At 37.3% G+C, this 27179-nt stretch overlaps 1 protein-coding gene across 11 annotated transcripts in view; it reads left to right on the top strand.

Annotated features, from left to right (window-relative positions):
* The window catches only part of Dlg2 (discs large MAGUK scaffold protein 2), a 2015095-nt gene that overhangs the window by 1976470 nt on the left and 11446 nt on the right, over positions 1-27179 (top strand). For 7 of the 11 annotated variants that reach the window (XM_027942606.2, XM_034636731.2, XM_034636730.2 and 4 more), the window contains 4 exons: positions 9941-9986; positions 20482-20532; positions 21646-21747; positions 24062-24234. In XM_027942606.2, the coding sequence (XP_027798407.1) occupies positions 9941-9986; positions 20482-20532; positions 21646-21747; positions 24062-24234 (372 nt within the window). Of the gene's footprint in view, positions 1-9005; positions 9106-9940; positions 9987-20481; positions 20533-21645; positions 21748-24061; positions 24235-27179 lie in introns of all 11 variants that reach the window. The other 4 variants (XM_071616557.1, XM_034636729.2, XM_034636727.2 and 1 more) reach the window with 1 other exon arrangement.

Below are 27179 nucleotides of genomic sequence, written 5' to 3'. Positions count from 1 at the left end.
GTTTTATAATGAAAGGATGTTGAATATTTCAAATTTTTTTCTGCATGTATTGAAATGATCATATGATTTTGATCCTTCATTTTATTGATGCAATATATTATGTTACTGATTTCCATGTGTAAAACCATCATTGCAGGCCTGTGATGAAGCCAACTTGAACATGATAAACAGTATTTTTGATGTGCTATTGAATTCAATTTGCTTGTGTTTTGTCAAGAATTTTTGACTATCTGTTCATCAGAGATATTGGTTCATTTCTTCTGTTTTCCAGTTTGTTAAAATACATCTTTCCATAATTATCCTTCATGATTCTTTGTACTTCTGTAGTATTGGTTATAATATCTCCTTTTTTATCTTTGATTTTATTTGGCTCTTCTTTTTTTGGCTTGTCCAGTTAAAGATCCATCAATTCTATTTTTTTAAACAACTCAATTTTATCGATATTTTGTATTGTTTTATAGTCTCATTTTTTTCTGCTCTTATATCTAATACTTCTTTCCTTCTACTAATTTTGGATTTGGTTTGTTCTTGCTTTCTGAGTCCTTGGAGTGCATCATTATGATGTTTATTTTAAATCTATTTTTCACATAGGTGTTGGTTGCTATAAATTTCCATCTTAGTACTGCCTTTGCTGCATCCCACAGTTCTTATGTGTTGAGTTTCTATCTCCATTTTTTTTAGTTTTATTGATTTTATTTTTTTAAATACACTACAGCAGAATGCATTACAATTTTATTACACAGAGTACAATTTTTCATATCTTTGTATATAGAGTATGTTCATGCCAATTTATGCCTTTTATATATGTACTTTTTTGTATTACAATTCTTATTACACATATATACCACAGTTTTTCATATTTCTGTATATAAAGTATGTTGACACCAGATTCAAGTCTTCATACATGTACTTTGGATAATGATGTCCATCACATTCCACTGCCCTTGCTATTCCCCTTCTCCTCCCTTTAACTACCACCCCTCTTCCCTATCTAGTATTCATCTAATCCTCCCTTGCTCACCCTCCCTACCCCACTATGAGTCAGCCTCCTTATATCAGAGAAAATATTTGGCCTTTGTTTTTTTGGGATTGCTAACTTTGCTTAGCATTATCTTCTTCATTGCCATCCATTTACCTGCAAATACCATGATTTTATTCTCTTTTATTGTTGAGTAAAATTCCATTGTGTATATATGCCACATTTTTTTTATCCATTCATCCAATAAAGGGCATCTAGGTTGGCTCCACAGTTTAACTATTATTGACTCTTTTTATGATCATTCTTTTAAATTCCTTCAGAGATATCAAATTACCTTGTTTTTCATATTTTTTATTCTTTATATTTCTTGTTCTTCCATGTTAAGGTTTGCACATCTGGTGTATCGGGTGTCTCTACCACTTTTACAGGGCAACCTTCTTAATAAGCAGATTCCTCCTGAAGATGTGTCTTGAAGCGTGGGTTAGTTATGCAATGCTGGCTTTGATTCTAGCTTGGCAGCATAGTGTAGTCTACCTATATTTTATTTGTCTGTTTTTAATGACTTGGAGCAAAGTGTATACCACAGCAGAGTCAGAGAGAACCACTGTCACTACAGGCTATGCAAGAATGGGGACATTCTAGCAGTTCAGACAGATGTGATACAGACAGCTGTGGACATAGTGGCTGTTCAGCTACTCTTTACTATGGGAGTGGTGGCCCCTGTCAGTTGATGTGTATTTCTTCATTCACTGTTGATACTAGCTCTGCTACTAGCAAGAGTCTCTTGCTGGCATGGGGAACCCCTGCAGTGGTAAGGGACCTGAAGCATTGTTCTCTGACCAGTCTGTGATGCAGGCCCAGACGCTGCATTGGTGGAAACTGCACAATCAGTCTGTGGTGCTCAGACCAAATCCTGATAGCAGCTTGTGGTCACAAAGGGAAGGTGCAGAAGTGGGATAGTAGCCAGAACGATGGTGTTCCTCTCTGCCAGTGGCATTTAACACCCAGAAGCAAGGCTGTGGCTGGTGCTGGGCAAAGTTCCTATTGTCACTGTTTGACCATTTGTACCCAGTGGTGGGGTGATGGCTGAAGCTGGGGCATTTCTGCCCCCTCCCAGGTTCTTAGCTGTGTAATGCAGGGTAATAGCCATAGCCATAGATTTGCTCAAAATCTCCTCAGCATGTTCCTGTAGAGAGAGCAGCAGCATGAACAACAGTGTTCTCCCACCATCAGTACAGGCATTTGAGCACTGTGCAATGCCAGGCATACATTCACTTGTGCCCAATGGGGGATATAAGGACTGGTTCCAATCCATTTGTTTCTGGTCACAACTTTGGTCTCAGAGGACAGAACCTCATTTCCTTGTTCTCAAAGGTGACACCTGCCATTCCCCTCTGTTACAACACCTGTGCTGCATAGCAAGTTCACTGGGCCATGTTGTGTATACAAGGCAACTACCACCCAAAAAAATGCAGTGGAATGTCTGTGGAGCCCCAGAAATGGGAATATCCAGGGATTTTTTAAGTTCAGACAATAATTCCCTCTCAAGATGGTTCCTGCCTATAGTACCCTGGGTGCTTACCAGGAGAAGATGTAGGATTCTTCTCCAAAGCAAGGCTACTATTCAGATTTCAGTTTGCTTATCTAAATGGTTTGCCATCCTTTGAGTATTTTGAAGCTTTCCAGTAGCTGGGACTGCCAGCATTCATACTGATAAGAGTTTTCTGGGACTCTTTCACCCTCATCCCTGAGAAGGGGGGACTCTTTATCCCCTGATTGTAGAGCTAGGTTGGTAGATACCAGAATATTTTGTTCTCTTTCTCTGCTATTGTTCCAAGTCTTGGAGTATTACAAAGTTCCAGTCTCTTGTTGATTTCAAATGTTCTCCAACAATTACTCACACCAAAAAAAAAAAAAAAAAAACAAGTAATGCACCATTATTTTTGTTATTCTTTGTGGAGGAGGAGGTGAGTGCTGGACACTTCTATTCTACCATCTCAACCTCTCATGTACTTTAAATTAAAAGCCTGTATTCTTCTAAACACAGCATAGATAACATTTTTTTAAAAGCTGATGTTTTGGAATCAACATTTGGAATCAGAGTTATAAGTTGTTGTTGTTTGTTTGTAGGGTATGGAAAAACAGACCAAGTGTTTGGTTTGAGAGCTGTTTATAAGCCCCCTAAGTAGAGATACTAAGTAGGCAATGGGGTACATGAGTCTGGAGTTAAGGGGGAAATTCCAAGCTGGAGATAAACTTGGGTATAATCAAGTCATTGGCATGTGAGATAGCCTAAGGAACGAGTCGGGGAGAGAAGAGGGAAGAAAGAGAGAACCAAGGATTGAGCTCAGTATTCCCAACTTTAAAGACTGAAAAGTTGAGAAAGATCTAGCAAAATAGACTCCAGGTGAGTGGCTTCCTGGAGTAATAGGACAATATAGAGGTGTAACAGAGTTCAAGGAGGCAAGTGTTTCAGGGAGAAATATCTAATGAACTATGTCTAATGGATAGATCAAATATAGAGTAAAATAAGACCTGAGAATAAATGTTGAATTAAACATCCCTGAGCTCATTCGTGACCCTAGATAAAGCAGTGTTTGTCAGTAGTCAGAAAATTTTTTCTGAAAGGGAGCAGATACAAAGGATTATAGGCTTTGTTTGGAGCCAGATAGTCTTTGTTGCAACTATTCAGAATTGCTGTTGTGGCACTAAAACAACTGTAGAATACAGACAGAATGGGCCTGATTGTGCTGTATTTCAACTTTATTTACAAAATCATGTAGTGGGCTGGACCGGCCTATGAGCCAGTTCACTGACCTTTAGTGTATGGGATATCAAAGCATTTAAAGTGTGATTCAGTATATTCAAATAAGGGAAACAGAAGGATGGTTTTTGAGTTGTTTTGCTTTAAAGAGAAACAGAGAAATGCAAGTAGTAGGTTAAGGTTGCTGGAGAATGAGGGAGAAGAGGTTTGCATTCCCTTGGAAGGAACAGAAATGATATCCCAAATGTAGATGTCTTGGACCTCAAAATTAAGAAAACACTCTACCTGCTGCGCAACTGAGTGACCATAAAGTCCAGCATAAGTTTCAGCAACAACTTTACGATTCCAAGCTCGCTTCTGTAGAGCCTCTTGGCTACCTCATCTCTTCAACTGAAATAAAGCCTCGACTTGGACTGCAAAGTAACAAGGTTTTACTTAGCATAACCAGTCCCAGAAATAATGTAAGTAGGAAAAATTAAAAAAAAAAAAACAGGGGTGAGGACTCACCTGGGATTCCATTTTTCAGAACCGTTTTAGAATGGTTGGATCCTGACAAAATTGTTTTCTTGGAAAAAAATCAAAAGTTAAGTTGAATTTTATATTTTGAGGTCAAAGAAGATCAGCTACCACATTTCCATGAATAATAAACTGTTTACCACCACCACAAGTCCACTAATGTTAGTCATAGGGATCTGTTTTTCTCGTTTTCATTTTGATTTTTGGTTTTCAGTACTAGGGATTAAGCCCAAGGGTGCTTAACCACTGAGTTATATCCCCAGCCCTTTTATATAATTTATTTAGAGACAGGGTCTCACTGAGTTGTTTAGGACCTCGCTAAGATGCTGAGGCTGACTTTGAACTTGAGATCATCCTGCCTCAGCCTCCTGAGCCATTGGGATTACAGACATGTGCCACTATGCCCAGCTCTTGCTTTAAAACTCTTTGAATGTGTATGAAAATAAGATATGTAATATAAGGTGGTAGCCCAAATTTATAGTAAAAATTTTCCCTCAAAGAACACCATTAAATGGAAAAAAGTCTTTATAAAAAAATTAAATAAGATGGCTACAAAAAAAGTTTATTTGAGCTCAGTGTAAATTTAAATTCAAATTCCACCAGAATACATTATCACAAAGGTGACAATTTAGAACTATGAAACACTTGAAGCTTGAGAAATTAAGACAGGCAGATGAGAAGAAAAACTGATCATATTCCTAGTTTTGAAGTTTTCTGTATGAAAGGATATATGTCAATATCTACTCATGTGTCCTGAAGGGTGTGGAATTTTAGTGGAAAAAAGAGTAATTGTTTTTTGTCTTGTTTTCTTTCTTCATGGAGCATGTATTTTATCTTAAGCCATCTCACCAATGCCTTACATCTTGGTGTCAGGATGGGCAATTTCATGCTATTTGGCCTAAAAACTGGCAACTTCTGAGAGACAGTGATAGGATGCGGGTATTCTAATGTCTGTCACAACATGAAGGGTATTCATTTAACTGAGATAGAACAAAATCAGATAAACAAAAGACATCGCTGCCTGATTTCAAGGGTTAGAAAGGATGGTTTCTTCTCACTCAATTAAAGATTTTAAACTATTTACATCAAATAAAATGAGAAAACCTACTCATTGTTTCCTTTCATCTCATGGTGTGGGGTTGGGGAGGGGTTCTTTTTCTTAAAATGAAGTTATTGAGATGTAATTCACAAAGGATACTGTCCACCCACTCAAAGTATACAATTCAGTGTGCTTTAGCATATGTATAGGATTCTACAACCATCACCACAATATAATTTTAGAACATTTTTATCTCCCCTAAAAGAAACCCCATTCCCATTAGTTTCCACTCTCTGCTCCCTGTGCCCCCAGCCCTAAGCAACCACCAATTTACTTTTTGCTATAGATTTGCCTGTCAAATTTTCTTTAAATTGCCATGCATGACCTGTACCACTGAATTTTTTTCTCATTATCATAAGAATTTAAAAAATGTGATAAAGCCTTCAAAAATGTGAATAGGTATCCAGAAAATTGTAGCAGCGTGATCAAAAGATATATTGAATTCAGTAGTATCTGATGGCTTAAGTAGTCGATAAGCAGTGAAGATTTAGATTTAGACAGATTGCAATATCACTTAAATGCCAATAATTTTAATTATAAACTTGAAGCAGGCTAAGGTTGCAGAAATGTCTTGTGCTCATAAGAACAACAATATTTGCAACCAGGAATATTTGCAAATACATTTTCTGACTTCACTACTTACTATCTGTATGACTCTGGGCAAGCATAAAAATTCATGAAATTAGCAAAGATAGAGTATTTAGGACCAAGCCTGACACACAGTGCTCAATAAATGTTAGGTATTATTTTATCACTTTAATTCATAAGAGCACAGTAATTTAGGTCAAATTCCAAAGAAGAATTCTTAACATATGCCAACTTACACATTTAATTAGTATTTTTGAAGTCTCTATTCAAAGACATTTCCTGCCATGATAACGATAGAGCATGATTGAAGATGCTGTAATGTAGGAAGAACAGCATTGATCAAGTATGATTAAGAAGAAAGCTGTAAACTGGCCTTCAGTGACTTTAGAATCATGCATTCTATAAATAGCAAAAGTGCTCACTAATTTATTACTTTCACCTAAGCACTCTTGTTGCAAATTTTCCTTTCTATATTAAAAAACCAATTGCAGCAACAAAAAGCTTCCATAATAGTCTTATACCTGTCTAATAAAAATAAAGAATAATATTAGAGCATTATAAACCACATATAGTCTTTTAGAGTTGAAATGTTTAAGACCCTAAACATGACTTTTTAAGTCTGTGTGAGCTAAAATTGTGATTTGGTTTTGTGTCCAGAATGTGAGGAAATGTAACCCAAATAATTTTTTACCTTCTCTTTAATTCTAATGCAAAATGGCATTTGCTAATAAGACTATGTTAGATAATTTCTGAGGTATTAGGTACTTTTCTGTTCTCTTAAAAAGTGTGGTGCTAAGTATTATGTCCCAATCAGATAACTCATGACACACAACATTTTCATATTTGGGAAATGTTAACACGTTACAGTCCTTGCTTTGAAACATAAAAGAATTAATCACAGACAACACCATTTCATTTTCCTTTGACCCTTTAGACAATTTAATATGATTTGCATGCAATCCCATTTTAGGACCCAATGGCCTCTACTTTATACATCTGTTTGTATGTATCACCCCAAGCTTTCCTCCTCTTGGCATTGTTTTGTATTTGCATGAAAATTCATAATTTTTGCATGAAAAGTCATCTGTGCTGTTGAAGATAAATGTCTAACATGCCTTGCAAATATCACATACCATTACTTACATATTTTTTTCTTTTATTTTCAGTTACTGAAGTTTAAATATGCTTGAAATGTAAAAGTGGCATGAAACTGTAGTGATGCAAGAATATTTAATGTTCCTTTAAGGTTTATCATTCTTACCTGGGAAAACTTGGGGGCTATTCCCAACCTAGTCTTTGGACACTAATCTTCAATTACAAATTACGATAAAACTATACTGAACACAGGTACTGTCAGCAGAGTAATAACTTCTAAAGTAAGTTTTTTTCCTTAGCTCTTTCACATAAGTATAAAATTTGTCCCCTGACTTCAAAAATTATTAAATATTTTGTTGTTTTTCACAAAACCTTCCTAATGTGACATAAAATTAAGCTCAGTTGACTTTGGCGAATTCCTAGTACCTAAAAAAGTGACAAATAACTTACTGAATGACAGCACTAACATTTTAGTACCTTAATGCTTTCTCAATGTCAAAATGGATATTTGATATAAGAGTGCATGAATACACAAAGAGAGTAGTAAGTCATTTGCACAATTTCATCAAGCTTCAAATTAAAGAGCCCTTGACAGTGTCCAACCAATGGGAGAAAGTGCATACTTCCAAGCAAGGCTCCTTTCTTCCAAGGCTCCCTGCTTGCTCTGCACTTATTCCCCCCAACTGCCATTGCTACCACACTTAACACTGTTTGAGAATACCCTTTAGAGAGTCCTTTAGAGCCATCAGCACATGGATTTTAAAACCTGTGTGGGGAGTGATTATAACTTTCTTATGAAGTGAATAGACTCTCAGTACCAAAGCAATCAAATCAGGATGGTAATCAAGCTGGTGAAACATTTTTCAATGACATATGAATATAAAATTAATAAGACTTACAAGGCTTATAGCTTGAAAAATGATCGTGAACACATTTCCCAAAGAACACCTCAAAGCATTCATATAAATATCAGCAATGGTGGAATAAGTGGAATTTTTTTAAGTATTTCAGATGACTACAGTATAGTCACTGGAATGAATAATTTCAATATTATGTATGTAGGTGTTATTTTTAACTTGACCTCATCTCATGTAAGCTAATGGAGGAGTTTACACATTAAAAGACAGTCATTCTACATTATTTTTATCTCATCGGAATATAGATGAGTGACTGTCACTTCCCCTTGGCTAAGTGAATATCAAGTTAATGCCAATTTAGCAGCAATTTTAACAGCTTTTGGTTGACTGTCTCCTGACTGTCACCAACTAGTTCTGTGATATTGGCATGGGACTCAACCTCTTTGTGCCCTGGCTCCTTAAATTATTTTTAAGTTATCATTTGAATAGAAATGCTATAATTATCATATATCTGTGTGTGAGACTATAATTATCATATATCATAAATCTACATTCTTCTCTGTATACTTCAATTAAATTCAAGCAGAAGTAACTCAAAATTTAAAAAATAAAAATAAGGTAACTAAACACAGAGAAGAAAACTAGTTTCTCTAATAGTCTTTTCCACCTGATGGTAAGATGCCATTTTCCTAGCTCTATTTGTTTACATTATTGTCTTGTACAAGTCTCACATCCCAGTATCTTCATCACCTTTTACAGATGAAGATACTGAGGTTCAGAGAGATTCAGTTACTTGTCAGAGGTGATGGACTAGCAAGATACAGAGCCAAAGACTCTGGGTCTTCCAAATGAATACTCATTCCCTCCATCACCGTTTATCTCTGAGCAGGCTTTTGATTATGAGGCGATTTTTCCAAGGTGTCATCATTCAGAATTTACACTCCTTGAAAAGAAAATCTGCCTTTAGAACACCATGGCACCTCTGTGGAATATCCACTTGCGTCACTACAGCTGTCTCTGCTTTTACAAACTAGTTGTTTTGTCAGCATGAGTGTGACAACAATTAGACGTCCCCTGTTTTTGCCCCATGCCTTTTCTCCTTCACAGTCATTCAATGACAAGCGTAAAAAGAGCTTCATCTTTTCACGAAAATTCCCATTCTACAAGAACAAGGAGCAGAGTGAGCAGGAAACCAGTGATCCTGAACGTAAGTAGATTCTCCAAGATAATGTCACATGCAACACAAGAGGAAAAAAAAAATCCTTCACGGGCAACACGCATGATGTAGGCTCTCTCACGCCACACGCTAGGCAAACAACACAGCAGGCAGGCAGGTCAGGTCTTACTACTGTGACCAGTGTTTGACTGCAGTCTGGATCCTTCCCTTCCTGTGGCTCTTCTTTGTAGAATGCTTTGGCAAGGGAGATATGGAAGCTGGGACTTCGCATCTAACCAGCCTTTACCTTTGACCAGAAATGGGTATGATTTGCCTTTTCTCTCATGTAAGGGCTTGAGACTGATTTCCCTTCTGGGCAGAAATATTGGATTCCATTACTGCATAAACTTTTTGAAACGCTCACTAACCAGGAGCAATTAAATTACCTTTGTTGATTCTGGCATATTGGCTCCCTCTTTCCCTCCCAGCAAATATTAAATACTCTCTCAGCAGTGAGCTTGTGTTGGTGGACACTAAGTCTCAGAATTTGATATGAAACATGGAGGGGATCGTTCCTCTAAGAGGCACATTTCTGTGGCAATGTTAACAGATGGCATTTGCCAAATCTTTCTTTTCTCCCTCTTTTTATGTTTTCAGACTTCTGCTTATACCTTTGGAGTTGCTTTCCAAATCAGCAATTTCTTTCTTAAGTCTCAGCCCAGGGAGTTTGGGGTAAAAGTTGTTTTAAAAGCACAGAGTGGGATCCAGATTGTTTAGGCAACACGGTCTGTCATGGTAGTATCCATTTCAACTCCACTGACTTCTTCCTTCCTCTTCCGTGGCTGTTCTTCCTCTCTCATTGCTCTCTCTGGGGACTTCCATGCAGGACATCCCCGGATTAGGTGACGACGGTTATGGAACAAAGACTCTGAGTAAGTTTCCAGGAATGGTCACTGTAACTTTTCTTTTCTTTTCCTTTCCTTTTGAGTTTGGCTTTTGTTCCTTTTCTTGAGGGCCTTTCACTCCTAGCATGCACAAGATACGAGTTTTATTTGTTACCTAGCTGTGAATGCTCCTACAAAATAATTTTCAATCGTTTTGTTCTGCATGTCAGCATTTAAAAGCAAAGTGTGTCAGGCACTCTAACTTCTGTTGCACTTAACTCCTTCCCTTTCTGACCATGTGATATGGCCAACATGGTCCTGATGCTCACCATAGCATCACTTGCTCTACTGCCTAATTCTTCCCCAGAGAGCAAGAAACCATGTTGCAAGAAAGGGTGAGCTAAATGTCCTAGAAAAGCAAAGTAGAAATATACTTTATGTTCTTTCTTCTGCCTTTTCACATGGAAATATTTAATTAGCTTGCCAAATTTCATAATCGAATTGTACTTTGCTATTAGTAAAGGAGCTACTCTGTAGTCAAAAGGAACATGCATTCTTGAAAAATAAACATTAAGCTATTTGATCTTCCATGAATAATTCTTTGTCATTAACTTTGATCTTTTCTGACTTGCAGTGATCCTGCTTGAAACGTTTGTATGATAAAGTTTTAGATATGTATTAATATCTTTTTCTATCAGTGATTAATTAGCTGCATTATATAATCAAGTCTTTTGTAGCATAGAACAAAAATTATATGTATTAGACCTTTACATCCTAGTTATTCATGTTTTCAGTCTGTGTCTTATTGCATTTAGCAATTAAAACTAATTTTCCTATGTATCAATATGCTATGATTTTTCTTTCTTTAATACTAATCCTATTGTGTAGGCACCAATGAAATAAGAACAGAATTTTGTGTCTTTTGCAGTTGTATCACATGTTCAATTTTATTTTGACAGCTATGGGTGATATTTTTATAAGCTGTTCATGTCATTTTATAAAACAATAGCATTGTTTTCAAGGGCTGTTTACATAATCCCACATAATACCTTTCATACTTCAAGTTGTTCATTTAGAGTGGTTTTTAGATATGTATACATAGAAAACAAAATCTGATCGGGAGTACTGATCTCTTTAAAGATGAAAACTTTATCTTTGAGACATTACAAGAATATGATGAAATTTTTCTTGAATTAGTGAGTAAAATTCAAATGCTATTTTCAACATTATTGCCATAGTATCAAGCATCATCAGAGAGAGTTTGTAAATTTTCAATTTGGGAGGGAAAAGGAAATGTTTTAATATATTATTAATATTGAACATCAATAAAAATCTTCATAACCCCTAGTTCAAAGTACTTAAGATAATAATGCCTGTGAAAACACACCATTGTTGGTCTTGATGGTCATTCAGTGATAGAAAACAGACTTGCACAGATGCGTTCACACTTCTTTCTCAGTGCCCCTTTGCACTTAGAACATGTGTGCCCAATTAGCAATGCAAAAACGATTTGTGTAAATTTAACATACTTCAGTTTTCATGAGTTTCATGCAGCAAAACAAGTCTGTATAACTGGCAAGAATACATAATATCTAAGCATTTTAAAGTGCTTTTTCACTATTAGAATATAATGTTATACTTTTTCCTCTTTCGTGTCAACCGTACGACAGGTCAATTTTTTTAAAAGCTGAAGTTATTACCAGTGAGCTTCAGAAATCAAATAGTCTCATATACTTAACTAAAGTGATATACAAAAATGTTGATGATTTGATCATCTATAATTTAAATAGTACAGATAAAAGCAAATGACTTTAGAAATGAAAGTGCTAATTCTGGCACGTAACCAGTACACACATCCCTGCTATGTTAGCTAAGTTGTATTTGTATGAAAAAACAATTCGGAATGTCACTCTATGAGCACATTATTCAGAATCAATTAATGACAGACTTCATGCTAGAACCAGCCTGAGCATCAGGCCATTTAACGACTGCCTAGTCATACCCACAAAACCCAATAGCTATCCAGGCAAAGCTCTTAATATAAAAACAAGAAAATACTGAACTAATTCACAAAACATATTCAGTGACTTCTTTCTTCCAAGATTTTTCTATGCACTCACTAAAACAGGAAAGATCTTCAAGCCTCCCTTTCAGCCTGAGAATTAGTTTATGAAGTATTTAAGTAGAAACAAAATTCAAAAAATTCCAGGGATCAATTGGTGATTCAGTGTTCCTAGAGAATAATTAAAGGCCCAAATAGAGAAATGCCTGCAAGAAAATAGTACCTGCCTACCTGAAGCTCCTGGATTTATAGTTAAGAAGATATTCAGTTGAGACACATTGGCCTTTGTAACATGAATCTGGAAATTCAGCTGTAGGAATGGGTCATATAGTATTTACACAAAGAAAATTGTGTAGGTTGACATTCATTTTTTAATTAAAGATACTTTCCTTGTTTGCTAAAAGGAGGAAACAGCAATCAAGCAGCAGTTTCCTGTAAAATGGCGATAAAGTTTTCATCTTCTTTATCTTACCTGAATTTTCTTAATGCAATCTACTCTGCGGCCTCTGACTTGCCTTTTGCTCACATTTCTAGTAGCCTTGCATGCGTGTATTTCTTTCCGTTCTGGCTGCATTTCAATGCTTGGTATCTCTTTAATTTGCTGTGCTGTTCTTGCAGAACATGTTTCTTCTAATGCCAGCGATAGCGAAAGTAGCTACCGTAAGTTACTGCTTTGGTTTGCGGTTCTTTTCTTTGCAACTGCTCCATTGCCTGTGATAGTCATTTCAGAGTTTTGTTGTTGTTTTTCAATTGCTGCCTTTTGTCATCTTTATCCAAAGCAAATGGCTTGAAATGAAATCAGCAATGGTTGCAGAAAGATACAGAAGACACTAGGGCCATCAGTGGACCCTAATGAGATTTGTGCAAGCAGTCAATCTTGCTAATATCAATTCCAACCTCAGCTGGTGGTGACCCAATGATTCAATTCTCACAGAGAAAGTGCAAAAAAAGTTCAACATAGTGGATTTTGACATTCCACCACCTGCCTCCCCCTGATCAATTTAAACTCCCTGCAGGAGGGTGAAGAAGTCATTATGATTTTATTTTCCTTATCATTTTGCCTTTTTCTGTTTTGTTCCCTTTTAAATCAGACATGAATCTTATATCACTTTCTCCTTGCTTAATATTTTAAACTAGATACTACATCTACATATCTAACTTTATTTGGGGGATGGTTGGGAAAGCAATGAGAAAGTTTCATCCTCTAATGGTGAAGGAACTCCCATTTGGGGAAAAAAAAGTGAGCAAATGAGATAACTGAAAAGGTAGGTAATTATTTAAAAATTATTTCTGTTTTTTTCTTTGGTCACCTCAAGCCATTTGCTTAGTGTATGGAAATACTCACCAAACACCAAACACATCCTTTTGTTCAGTTCTTGTGGTTTCTTACCACCTACTTACTGGTTTTTGGTGACTAATATAGGTACAAATTGTCATTGGGATTCTTAGGACTTTTATAATATTAATTTGTACTACTTAATGAAAGGGATTTCCCAAAAAGCAATTGCCAAGGATATTAGAAAACTGCAGGCCCAATACATGACCACAGCTACCAAGGCAGAAATTGGTATTGTCTTTTGCTTAAATATTATAGTAATTAAAAACTAAAATCAGCTGGGGTATTTTCCCCCATGATATCATCATACTTTACAAGATTTTTTGAGTTGGAGTGCAAAATAGTGTTTTGGAATATTTTAAATGTAATTTGGATTTTGAGAAAGGCATTGGAGAATCAGATTAGTAGCAGGTTAAAAAAAAAAAAAAAAAGTGCAGAAGAAGAAAGATGGCAGACAAAGGTCCAGAAAAGGGAGATGAGAGAGATGAGACATGCCAAAGAATGAAGAGACAAAAATTGCAATGAGCATATTTATCATATGATATTAGAATCACCCAATTTTCTTATCAATAGAAGTCTTAGAAGTTCACCAAGTCTTATTGTTGGAAGGATTAAAAGGGTAGCTTTCAACATGGTTCTTGACATTATGAGTTTCTTCTTACTCTTATAAATTTTTGACTAATCCAATTAAAAAAAATTGTTTCTCCCATTTTTCATTTGATTTTAAACGAAAAAAAAAAAAAAAAAAAAAAGCCACAAGCCAAGAAGTAACCAAAGCTTATCTTCTGACTTTTGTTTTACTACTGGAGATTAAATCCAGAGGTGATTTACCACTGATACACACACCCAGTCTTTTTTGTTTTTTTTGTTTTGTTTTGTTTTGTTTTTAGTTTTTGTGGGATTTGTTTTTGGTTTTTTTGAGACAGTGTCTCACTGAGTTGCTGAGACTAGCCTCCAACTTGTGATCCTCCTGACTCAGCTTCCCAAGTCAATGGGATTACAGGGGTACAGCACATCTGGCTTTCTCAATTATACAATTTACTTGTTGGCTTTCGTGGAAACCATTGATACTAATTTCTTTAGTGTTCAGTTTTCAATTATCAAAACTGTTCTTTCTTCCAGTAGACAAATACATGGGAAAGGAAAACACCATGCCTTATTCTTCTCTATCTTCTATGGAACGTATACATAAGAAGTATCTTTTTATTTAGAAATCACATTTTTTTGGAGTATAGCCTCCTCTTCTGTATTTCAGAAGCAGGATTTTTTTTTCCCAGAATCATTGTGTTATAAAAATCATGCAAAAGTTTTCAGCAGCTTGACAAGTTTTTGAAGTGATTGCCATAATGACATCAATAATTCCTTTTACTCTCAAATGGTAGCTGCTGCACACAAATGTTTATTGGATAAAAAAAAACATTTATATGCATCTTGAATTATCTATGAGAAGAAAGAAGAGTTGGAGGTAAATTCTATATTAGTAGGGCAAGTGTAGAATCTAATCATTATATTGGTTTGGAGTTACAGAAGGTCATCCACTCAGATTTTCCTTACAAGTCATTTGTCGAAGCTAGAAGGGAAAAAAAATTACCATTGTTTTCCCTCCAAGATATAAATACAAGGGATTCCAGAAGAATGTTAATTTGTCATCTACCATAAGTCAGGTTCCCTTCACTGGTACCATGAGACCCCAAATAAACATAAACTAACTCTGGATTGCAGCACACATATAGTAGGAGAAAGAGTTTAATAAATGAGAATGTGCACAAAATGAGGCAGGTTCTAGGAGATAAGTTTAACTCAAGAATAATGACAGAATCAGAGATGGTTTCAGAAAGGAAGCTTTGATCTGAGCTTCAGAAAGATGAGACAGACACTTACCAGCTAGGCAAAATGAGGAAGGAATTTTCTAGAAAGGGCAATGTTGTGACAAAATCCATAGAGTCTTGGCCCAGACTTCCAGAAAGAAGCAACTTTGATATCAAAATAGGCTGCATTTTTCTACTGAATTCCTGGCTTTTGCTATAATTATGATTAACTTTATCATCTTTTGAATAGCAGTATGAACAAAAACAAAAAGGACTCTTTTCATAAAGTCCAGGTGTTATATTTTACTTTTAGAACTGTGCCATGTCCACTCTAGGGACAAAATGGCTATAATAAAGTGTGAGTGATGAGAAATGGTCCCAGGTCCTTGTTCCACAGGTCCAAGGGCACCATTCACACTGCATCCTGGAGTTACATGTTTTGGCAAACTCACCTGAAGGTGTCCTGTTTCCTGAGATACACCTGCACACACATCCATGGACACAGACCTCAATTTCTAATAAACAGTTCAGACCTCTGCTACACCACCTCAGGCATATCAAATAGTTATTTTTTCCAATTCCAACTACATTGAGAAGCAGCTAAAATGCAGTTAATCACAGGGTACATTGTCTAATTAACAAAATACCACATCAAAACTGTCTTAATTCTTGGCCAATTCCAAATTTCCATCTGCCAATAAAGAAGTGAAGTGAAGTCTTATATTTGGGGCTCTTGTGTAGCACATCTTTCAGTTGTCCTTGTATTGGAAGGTGATAAATACCAAGCAAGAATAATGGGGACCAGGCAAACCTCTGCAGCTGAAGACCTGGCTTCTCAAAGCTCTTGACACAGCATGGATGTGTAGGAGCTGATGATAATCCTTTTAATCCACTGGGGTTCATCAGTTAAGAAGGATTTTCAAAACGAAGATCTTGAAGAAATGATTTGAGTGAAACTGACATGTTGATATGAAAGCCAAGATTTCTCCACTGGAGTCTGAAAATAATGCACATATTCTTTGCTTTACTCCACTATTCTCAAGTTTTGCCCTTGGATGCCTTTAGTTCTTTCATCTTTATAGAGCAATTTTTCACTCCACCTCTTGTTTCATTTGACTTCTGCAATAAAACTATTACATGTATTTTACACTGATAGTCCACGTTTTAAGGGAAGAAGTTAAAGCTCCAAGAGGCTGTATACCTCATCAATAAGTGGTAGCACTGCAGTTCCAACCAAGACCTTTTTCTCAGAATTCCAGACATTTTTCACTCTTCCCTATACTTTGCTATCCCAGCCTCTTGATGTTTTTATCTACTACATTCCAATAATCCCATGCTACCCCTCCAATTAATATAGACAACAACATTGACAAAACATTAACTATATGCTAATGCTTATTTCAAGGGCTTTATAAAGCAATTTAATCTTCTAAGCATCTTATGAAGATGCTATGTGATTTTGCAAAAACTAAAGTATCAGTAGTCCCTTATATAAAATGAGTAGCTTAGATTAGAACTGAGATTGAAAATATATTTCAATCAAGATTTCAGCTCTGGCCAATGGGTAGTAGCTGCCTGATGAGTTGTACTGAAAAGTATTCTGAGGCCACATTGAGTAATGCAGACAATCAGTTTGTGATACCTATCAAGAACATAGGATGTAGGAATAATGTGCTACACACTTGCCTCTGAAGCACATGAACTCCAATCCTCACTTAGCCTAAAGTTCGATGGTTCTAAGAACCTATTCTTAATAGCCATCATATGCTACCACTAAATGCTGAATTTCGAACATTAAATGAACTACCACTGGTCATCTCTTCTTACCCCTCTCTCGTTTCCAAGGATTCATGAAGTAAAGCACTTTACTTTTCCCAATCCTGAAGACATATTAGGGTCTTCTTCTGGATATACTCACTGTGACTTGCTTCCAGTTTACAAACAAAATGTTTCATGGGGACTGCCACAAATCCTCTGCCAAGTCTCTGACAGCTGCAAATATCCACACACAGCTCTGTGCTGCTTGCCCACTTCCAGCCATGCAGTTGCCAAAACAAGACCAAGAAATAGTTTGTACCTTTTCACCAGCTGTTATTTCTTAAGTGCCAACTTCTTCTGAGAAAAAAATAGAAAAACTACTAAGGATGACTATTTTATGCAGATGACACAGTAGCACTTTTAAATAAAAGAGCCGATTTTGCAGATGGAACCCCTTATGGCCCCTCAGTGTGTCTGACCTGATTTCTGTCCCCTCGCCTTTGTTCCTTAGTAAGCTCTACCCGCCCCCACCCCTGACACACAAGGAATTCTACATCTCTTACCCTTTTGAGACAGAGTGATACACTCAGCACAATCAAAACAAGATATGGTTTAAAATCTTGACTCCACCTCATCCTAGTTAAGGAAATAGGCCTCATCGATGTCTCTGAGCCTCAGTTTCTTCATCTGTAAAATGGGGGTCATCAGAGCACCAACTACCTAAGAAAAACTGTCAACAATTAGAAGCCAATGGATGTGAAAGCCCCTCTAGACCCACAAAGTGCCAGTGATATGAGTTTTCTTCATTACTTCCCTTCTTTGTTCATCTAATGTTTCATTACTCACAGGGCTTTTCATTCTTGAGTCTGAAAATGAAATTGACTTTACATTCACAGCTACTATGTCATGCCAACCTCCACAGCTTCCCTGCAGGCCTCCTTGGTATTCCCAGTACCTAGTTGTATGGGGCCTTGAGAACTGGGAAGAACCTTGACATAAAGGAAACTGCCATTTCTGCCTACCCATACCACTGTTCTGAGCAAGACCCAGCACCGTTCGTAGTTGCAGAATGAAACTAAAGAGCGATGGATAAACAAGAAACTATAAAACTCTTTAAAAATTGATCAAACTGGGCACAGTGGCACACTCCTGTAATCCCAGCAGCTAGGGAGGCTGAGGCAGAAGGATTGTGAGTTCAAAGCCAGCCTCAGCAAAAGCAAGGCACTAAGCAACTCAGTTATACCCTGTCTCTAAATAAAATACAAAATAGGGCTGGGGATGTGGCTCAGTGGTTGAGTGCCCCTGAGTTTAATCCCCAGTACCCCCACAATAAATTAATTAAAGCTATGTTTTGCCCTGATTTTTTGAATCACAAATATACATACTGATATCAAATATCTTATTTAAGGCTTATTTAAGACATTTTTAAATGTCCCATCAGAATGATTTGCAAAGCTACTGGAAAGAGATTCATATGGAAGCATGACATGTTATGTTTATTTAGAGGAAACCATATTTCCCAAAGTGAAATGATCATATTGACAGAAACACAAAACAGAACCTATCTTTTGCCTCATTACTCATTCTGTTCCTCATAACTGAAATGAGAATGTGAATTCATTGACATCTTTCTTTACGTTAAGCACTTGAATGCGCTCTGAGGATGCAATGATAAATGAAACTCAGTATTTGCCTTTATGGAGTTCCCAGAATAATGGGAAGACTCGAATATCACCTGGTATTTGAAATTTATATTATCCCACAATCAGGATTCTCCTCTCATGTTATTTTATAAAGAACCCTCTATATAGTTTTACATTACAATGTTATCCTACCACACTTCTATCCTGAAAACTATGCATTTTCCCCCAATAATTTTTACACTTCTCTTCTGAATGCTTATGACATGTACATACCTCAGGCTTTAGATACCTAGAGCTTAGCAGTCAATGGCCTTTTTTTTTTATTTTGGCCTAGACTAAATTTCAGTAGTTCAGTTTATTCAGAAGGATTCATTCTTTTCCTGAATATAGAAAATTGTGAATCTGATTCATTGAGCACCAAACCCCTGCTCAGATATGGGAAAGTCCCCTGCAAATTTCTGAGGTGGCCACACATAGCTGCCACTGAGGAGGAGGATTGGCCCACTCTCTGTACCATTAGGATGTAGCAGGGCCTAGCAGTTGCACCCTGACAAGAAGCCCTCCTCGAGGTAAATGTCAGATGTGGCTTAAGTCTGTAGCCATTCCTTACCTTGAAAAAGTAAGAGCCCACAAACCATACAGCTACCAAGTCTCCAGCGAAGACACCTGTACTCTACAACTTGACCCACCTGTTGTTTCACTTTATCAAAGCAGTTGCTATTATCAAAACCATCTTTGATATTACCTCACTTCATGAAATCAACCCACCTTTCCTTGGTGCTGGGCCTACTGAAGGAGAACTTGGCATTGGCACACTGAGTATGTTTCAGGGGTGGTGAGCATATAAAGCAATGAGGTTAATAGCTTTGGCTTCAGAAAGTCTACATCATGTCCCATTCCTCTTCCACTACCTCTTCTAACAGACACAAAGTCATATCCAACAGTCCTAACCTATTTCCCCACCAAAGTTTAGTCAGTATGAGACCTTACACAAATAAAGGAGCAGACCCTTTAGGGTTTGCAACTGACTTGAGCTAAGCCCATGACCAATTTTTGACCAAATGGATAAAAGAGATGACTAAAACCTAATCATCAAAACCCAGTTTACTCTCCACAGTTATTTGCTGACTTGAGACCCACACTGAATCAGCAGACTTACAATGAATAGAAGTGTAGAGGATAACACTTTGACGCCATTGTCTTCCTTAGTTCTCTTTCTGAAGTTTCAGAGCATGATTTAGCAGCAATTGCAAACCAATATATAAGGCACTCCTCTCAATTTGTTGTTGGTGGTGGTAGTGGTGGCTGCTGCTGAGAATCCAACCCAGGGTCTCACACAAGCTAAGCACACACTCTAACACTGAACTTCACTTCCGGCCTCCTCTCAATTTTTAACCTTCTTTAATTGGCCCACAACATTCTCCTGATGATTTAATATTAAGGAAAAAAATCTTTAGTGTCTTATAATTTTCTAATGAAATTTTACATCATAAATGAAATAAACAGACATTTGCTTTTAAACAATGTTCAAAAATATAAGATGTAATAAAAGAAAAATTTAGAAGAGGTAGCAATGAACTGATGGATAGACCCTTTCCTTCAACTAAATGGCTTTAATTTAGGTGGTCACGCTTGGTGTAGTGACATGGCACTCCATTAGAAACATAAGACAGAGAGCAGTCTCACAGATCCTTACCCTGTTGCTGAGAACCACAGCTAGTTTTTATGTAGAGTTATGACTGTGAGATAACCTAACACTAAGACAGTGCTAAAGAATTCTATGAGGATGAAGGAAATTTTTGGATGGTTCAGGGAGAGAGAGCAAGGAAAATTAACCCTGAACTGTGTCTGCTTCCTATGTTTCAGAGCAGGGATTTTAGCTCTGGTGAATTACTGGTTGTTAGTCGACTGTAATTTTCCTCTCTTTTCTTCTCAGGAGGGCAAGAAGACCTCATTCTTTCCTATGAGCCTGTCACAAGGCAGGAAAGTAAGTTTCCCAGCATTCTCGGGTTCCTGATTTCCAGGCCATAACAGGTGATACAATTGAAGGAGGGAAACAGTGACGGCTAAGGAAAATACACTCGGCTTAAAAACTCAGTTGCCCCTAAACTACTGTCTTTCCTTGGCCCTATCACCATACAACAACTTCCCTGCGAAACATGACCAATACCAGCTCCCAAGAGGATGGAGCAGCCCTTCAAATGAGTGGCCCTTAGTGGGAAGGAGCATATCCAAGTGTCTGGCTAGAGAGCCCTAGCCAGAGACCTGAAGGCTAAATCCTCCCAGGAAGCTTGTGTTAGCCCAGTACTGAGAACATTCTAGCAGACCTAAGATAGAGCTATCTGAAGGCTGCCCAGGGAAACTGACTTAATTTTTCTGGAAGCCATTTATACAGAAGCTGATGGCTATCGACAAGGATGTTGCAGAGAAAATTCAAGCATCAGATGGGCAGAGTTGCCAAATGAACTTTAGAGATCCTTTTAATCCCAGATACAAAGGAATTAGGAAAACCCCAGCAGAGCACAGAGAGTATTTTGAGCTGAGAGAAAGAAATTATAAAAACATAAAGTGTCATTACTACTAACAATTGCTTTTAAACAATGGCCAAACAGCTGGTTTGAATTCTTTCTTTCTCCCACTAAACTGACTAAACCCAAGTGTTTTGACATTGTGTAGGCATAAATGAAGAATAAGCAAAACTCTTCCAAATGCTTTTCTTTTTTTTTAACATTTTTCTAGTTGTAGACGGTCACAATACCTTTATTTTATTTATTTTTATGTGGTGCTGAGGATTGAACCCAGTGCCTCACACGTGCGAGGCAAGCGCTCCAACACTGAGCCACAACCCCAGCCCCTATTGACAGTCCCTTCAGTTGCTTTTTTTTTTGGGGGGGTGGGGGGTAAGTCCCAGACAGTAGGCACAGTCAACATCCTGAGGAGTAAACATTCATTTCCCTATGTTGGGTAATTGATCCAACGTTATTCCCTTGGCAGTTCTTACTGTTTGGCAGTTTCACTTTAAGAATCACCCTTGCAGGACAATTTTTCAATGATCTCCAAGTCAGTCTCCTTATCTGCATCTTCTTTTCCCTATCTGCAGTAAACTATACCCGGCCAGTGATTATCCTGGGCCCCATGAAGGATCGAATCAATGACGACTTGATATCTGAATTTCCTGATAAATTTGGCTCCTGTGTGCCTCGTAAGTATCATTTCTCTTTTTTACAGGAAAAAGCTTGGATTCTTTATGATACATAATATTATTCTTCCGGTAGTTTCTGGTTTTCCAAATACCACCAGTTACCCATTATCTGAGCACTGTCTTTCAATTCTCTGCCTAACACTTTCCATCTATGCTGCCATGTGCTGTTCTCTATTTGGTAAGTTTATGATAATGTTCTCTCCAAACTGACTGTAGTCCCATAGAAGGTAGGCAGGATCTCTGTAAACCCCTAGCACTTAAAACAGCATAGAATTTATGATAGGCCACAGAATGTTCTTACAGACTGATTAAAATGCCACTATAACATCTTATTCCATAGAATGAGGGAGATCAGAATCAGTCATATATTAAAATCTTCTCAGGATGACCTAGGACAATTTGTTAATCCCAAAATCAAATAGCCTTTCCATGAGTTTTGACAGTACAGGTCTTAGGAGAACAAAAACAAGATGTCTGAGACTTTATTCTATCCTAAAAACCTCTGAAGACTTTAATCTGCTTTGTCATAATTGACAAACATTGGGTCTCCTAGCCCCTCTGTAGCTCTGTCAGCTTCGGTCTGCTATAACTTTTCCCCCTACCATCACACTTCGCCACCCACCCCCATGCACAGAGACCTTCTGTGCAGACAAGCTCACTAGCAAAATTGAGCTTACTACATAAGGAAACTCATAAATCTGATCCCAACAAATACTTCTCCCTCATTATTCAAATGTCTCTAACATTTCAATAGTGCAAATTTCCCCTAGAGTACTAAAGAATAGCAGGACTCATGTATATTACATGGGCAGAAGAGAGCTAGGATGATTGCTGCATCTCCTGAGCCAGTTCCCAGAGAAGTTCCCAGCCTTGGGAAGAGTTCCTGCCACAGAACATATCCCAATAAAGTCTTCAGATGGAAAAGCTCAAATAAAACCCTCCGTTAATTCCAGCAGCTCCCAGTTGGACCTTCTACTTTTTATTTATTTATTTACTCGAATTAGGTATATGTGACATAGAATGCATTTTGATTCATTGATCTTCCACTTTTTGAGAGAAATAAAACAAAGTTCTTATGCACTTCGTCCACTTCCCCTTCACGTCACACATGCTACTTTTTTCATTAATAGCACAGCGTGCATGTTCATTGTACAAAACTTGAAAAATGCAAAAAATAAACTTAAACAAGAAAGTAAAAAATACACAGAATGCCCCATAACATCCAGAAATAACATCACGGATATATTATTTCTTCCATTACATATGTTTTTTTCATATGATAGATGGGTTTTTGACATTATTTAAAATTTTATGTAACTATTTTAATGATTAGTATGTCATAATTAATCATTCTTCATTTATGGATACTTTGGGTTTTCTCTATTTTTCATCACTGAATTTATAATTGAACTATAAAACCATTATTTACAAATTAATATAATTAATATCTTTAGGGTTAAAACTGTATCTGAAGTTTCAATCACTTTTAACATAGATTCTTAGAAAATAACTGAGTAAAACTTTAGATATTTTTAGATATATTTTAACTTTTTTAAGTCATATCGCTATCTATCACTTTCCCCTCTTTCCAAAACATGTAAGTGCAATGGTTAGACTTGCTGACTTTTCGTCCCACCTGTACTTTGATTCTCTTATTACACATATTTTTTAAATCCCTGAACACATTATAACTGTATGACAATGTTTTTCTCCTAGTTACATGACTTTATTTCTTTGCTTATCTCATAATTTTTATTTTGTGTCAGACACTACAGTGGTGTATTGCTGGGAATCAGATTTTGTTATCTTCCTTCATGTAATATATTTGTTCTGGAAAGCAACTGCCAAAATAGTTTGTTCCAGCTGCAACTTGGCTTTAGACTTTGTAAAGATGGGTCTAGAGTAAGTCTAGGGTAGCATTCCAGAATGTGGCCTTTCTGGGGTTTCAATCAAATGCCCAATTCTGGCTGAACTCCAGTGTCTCCTAACCCTGTGTGACCTCTATACTTTCCAAGTGGAAAGGACCCCTAGGTAGAGAGGTGTAGTGAATGTACAGTTTCCCTCATATATTTTTATTCTTTCAAAATTACAGTTCTTCACTGTTAATTGGTGCCTGAAAACAGTTGTTCCATGTTAAGTTTTATAATTTTTTGTGGTAGGAGGTTAAGACTGGTACCTGTTACCATGTCATAGTTCATCATATTACATATGTTTATGTATCTATGTGGGGGCATGGTAGAGAAAAATAGGTGGTGGAAAGGAAGCTTATAAAAATAAATGTGCCTTAATTTTTTTTATTTCTTATTTTGTAAAGATACTACAAGGCCGAAGCGTGACTATGAAGTGGATGGGAGAGACTATCACTTTGTCATTTCCAGAGAACAAATGGAGAAAGATATTCAAGAGCACAAATTTATAGAAGCTGGCCAGTACAATGACAATTTATATGGAACCAGTGTGCAATCTGTGAGATTTGTAGCAGAAAGGGTACGTTTGCCAATCTCCTTATAACTCTCCACAAGAGTATATCTAGGTGGCAAACTGTGTCTTTTATTTTTAATCATTACTCTTTCCTGATTGCAGTTGAAAAACTTTGATTAAATATTCCTTTTAAGGTTTCCAAGGAGAGAATCACCTTAGAGCAATGTCATTAATCTATATTATAATCTCAATAAAGTATTCTAACTACATGGAAAGGGGAGAGAACAGAGGATCTATAAAGCTAGTTAACAGCCGTAAGTTTATGGGGCCTCAGTTTATTCTTGACTCTCTGAGACCCTAATAAATAAAACCTTTAAGGATAATAAATAAAACCTTTGTTACTTTTGGTTACCTAGTTGTGTTCAAAGGATTTACTTCTCTATTTCTCCTTTTCTCCCTCTCCCCCACCCCCATCTCAAAACTTGCTATCTTCATGTTGGAGGGGGAGATATATCAGAAAAGTTTCAATTTAGAGAAAGTGTCAGTGCTGTCATTCCCTTCTTCCTGACCATTTCAGAAGCAGGGAAAATAGGAGAATGTTTGAGAGAAGAGGATAGGAAGATACTTGAATGGGGCTTTAGAATGTGCCTATACAGAGATGCCATCTCCTATAAACACAAAGAAGCAAAGTCAGAAAATATTTGTCAGGTTGGTTGGGTTTGATGTGATGCTTTCCACCCTTTTGATGTACTAATAAAAAGTCAAACAAATTTTTCTAAGACGAAAAGATGGCTAAATAGAGGTGGCCAACTTTGTCTTCTTTCTCCACAAAGAACAATTAAAGTAACAGATATATAGCTGCATTTCAAGGTGAGCAAAGGAAGGAGAATACTGGAAATAAGCAAGAGAGACATTGGAACCTTATAAGATTCAGAGACCTGGGACAACAGCATAAAAAGAAAATTACAACACTCTGACAACTGCAACCCCCAGTTCCATAGCCAGGGTACACACAGTCCCTGGCTCCAACTTGGTCCAGCAGCTCTGACGCAAGCTCACTGGGTCCTGCACTGTAGGATATATAGGTATTGTGACATGGAGGGGAATAGAGGGTGCCACCCTCAACAGTCAGGAGATCAGGAGGCCTGTTCTCTAAGACCAAGTGCACATCCATCTGTGTGTGGTTTTGTGCAAGTTCTAGGACTGAAAGCAGATTCCCAAATGGTTTCTTCCATCCCTGCCCTCTGTGCAGCATTTAGGCAATTGTTTCTGACAGAGTGAGAAGGGAACACCATGATTCTCACTGCTACCTTGCCCACAGGGACATGTTGAGGGGTTCTTGAGTGACTCTACTACATCAGCTATCTCCTTACCCTTGAACATGCAAGGTGGGGAGGGTCAAGAGCAACTTCACCTAGCTACATTCATGTCCCACTCCCACTTGTTCCTGGGCAGGCACTACAGCTGAAGGAGTTCAGGATGTAGAAAAGCCCCAGCTACTGTCCCACCCATTGGCATGCATGGCCAAGTTCCCAGAGGAACTTCGCTCAGCTCCAGTTGAGTTCCCACTCCCCAGGCAGCACAGTCACTGAAGCACAAGAACACCAGGGTTCCTGCTGCCATAACACATACACCATTTCCAGTGCTGGCTGCTACTGCATCTGGGTTGACCACACAGTGCTGTCCAGACTGGCTGAGTGCCACAGAGCAGGTGCTACAGTTCTCACCAATGCCTCTCCCCAGTTCTCACACCACTGAGTAATTGTAAGAAAAATGTACTGAGCCTTTCACCATGCTGGGGCCACCAGTGCCAAGGGCTCTTGCTAGTAACAGAGCTAACATTAAAAATACCTGAGGAAACTCTTGTGGCATAATGGGAGCCACCACTCCCGTCACAGGAGCAGGCACACAGTGAACACCCCACACCCACTGCTGTCTGCACTACAACTGCCTGAACCACTGGAGTATCTTCATTCTTATGTGGCCTGCAGAAATAATGAGTCTCTCTGACTCCCCCAAGGTACACATTGTGACGAAGTCATCATTTACAGCCAAAGAAGCTATAGGGGGAGTCACTATGCTACCCAGCTAGAATTAAAGCCAACATTGCCTAACAAACCAACACCCCATGATCCAGCTTCAGGAAAAAGCTGCTAAGTAGGTCACCCCATAAAATTAGTAGAGAAATTTGATACAATAGATGCACAAATCTCACCATAAAAAAAAAACAAATATAAAAGCACAAGGTAATATGACACCTCCAAAAGAACATAATAATTTTCTAGCAACAGATAGCAAAGAAATCAAAATGAGTGAAATGCCTCATAAAGAATTTTAAAGAGTGACTGCAAAATGTTCAATGAGATCAAAGAGAATAGACGAACCATTAAATGAAATTAGGAAGACAACACAGGATATAAATGAGATATGCAGTAAAGAGACATTCTGAAAAATAACTAAATAGAAATCTGGGAAATTAAGAGCTCAACAAATCAAATAAAAAAATACAATTGAAAGCCTCAAAATCAGACTAGATCAAGCAGAAGAAAGAATATCTAAATTTGAAGACAGGTTCCAGTCAGAAAAAAAAAAAAATTAAAAAGAAGAAGAGTATTACAGACCTACAAGCATCATTAAATGTACAAACATCTCCATTGGGGAGGTTACTCAAAAGTGAAGGTCATAGGAAAAAAAGCTAAGATAATAGAAAACCTATTCAATGAAATAATAACAGAAAATTTCCCTAATTTGGAGAAAGATATGAACACTCATATATAGGAGACTTATGGGACCCCAACAGACATGACCAGAAAGTATATTTACCACAGCATATTATGATTATACTATCAAGGGTACAAGACAAAGAAAAATTCTAAAATCTGCAAGACAAAGCATAAAGTTATATTTAAGTTGTATTATACTAACTGTAGATTCCTGTTAGAAATAGAAACTCTGTAGTCCAAGAAGGAATGGAATGACATATTCTAAGTCCTTAAAGAAAATAACTGCCA

The sequence above is a fragment of the Marmota flaviventris genome, chromosome 9 (assembly GCF_047511675.1).
Source record: "Marmota flaviventris isolate mMarFla1 chromosome 9, mMarFla1.hap1, whole genome shotgun sequence".
In the NCBI taxonomy this organism is placed as follows: Eukaryota; Metazoa; Chordata; class Mammalia; order Rodentia; family Sciuridae; genus Marmota; species Marmota flaviventris.
This window is presented reverse-complemented; position numbering and strand designations above follow the sequence as displayed.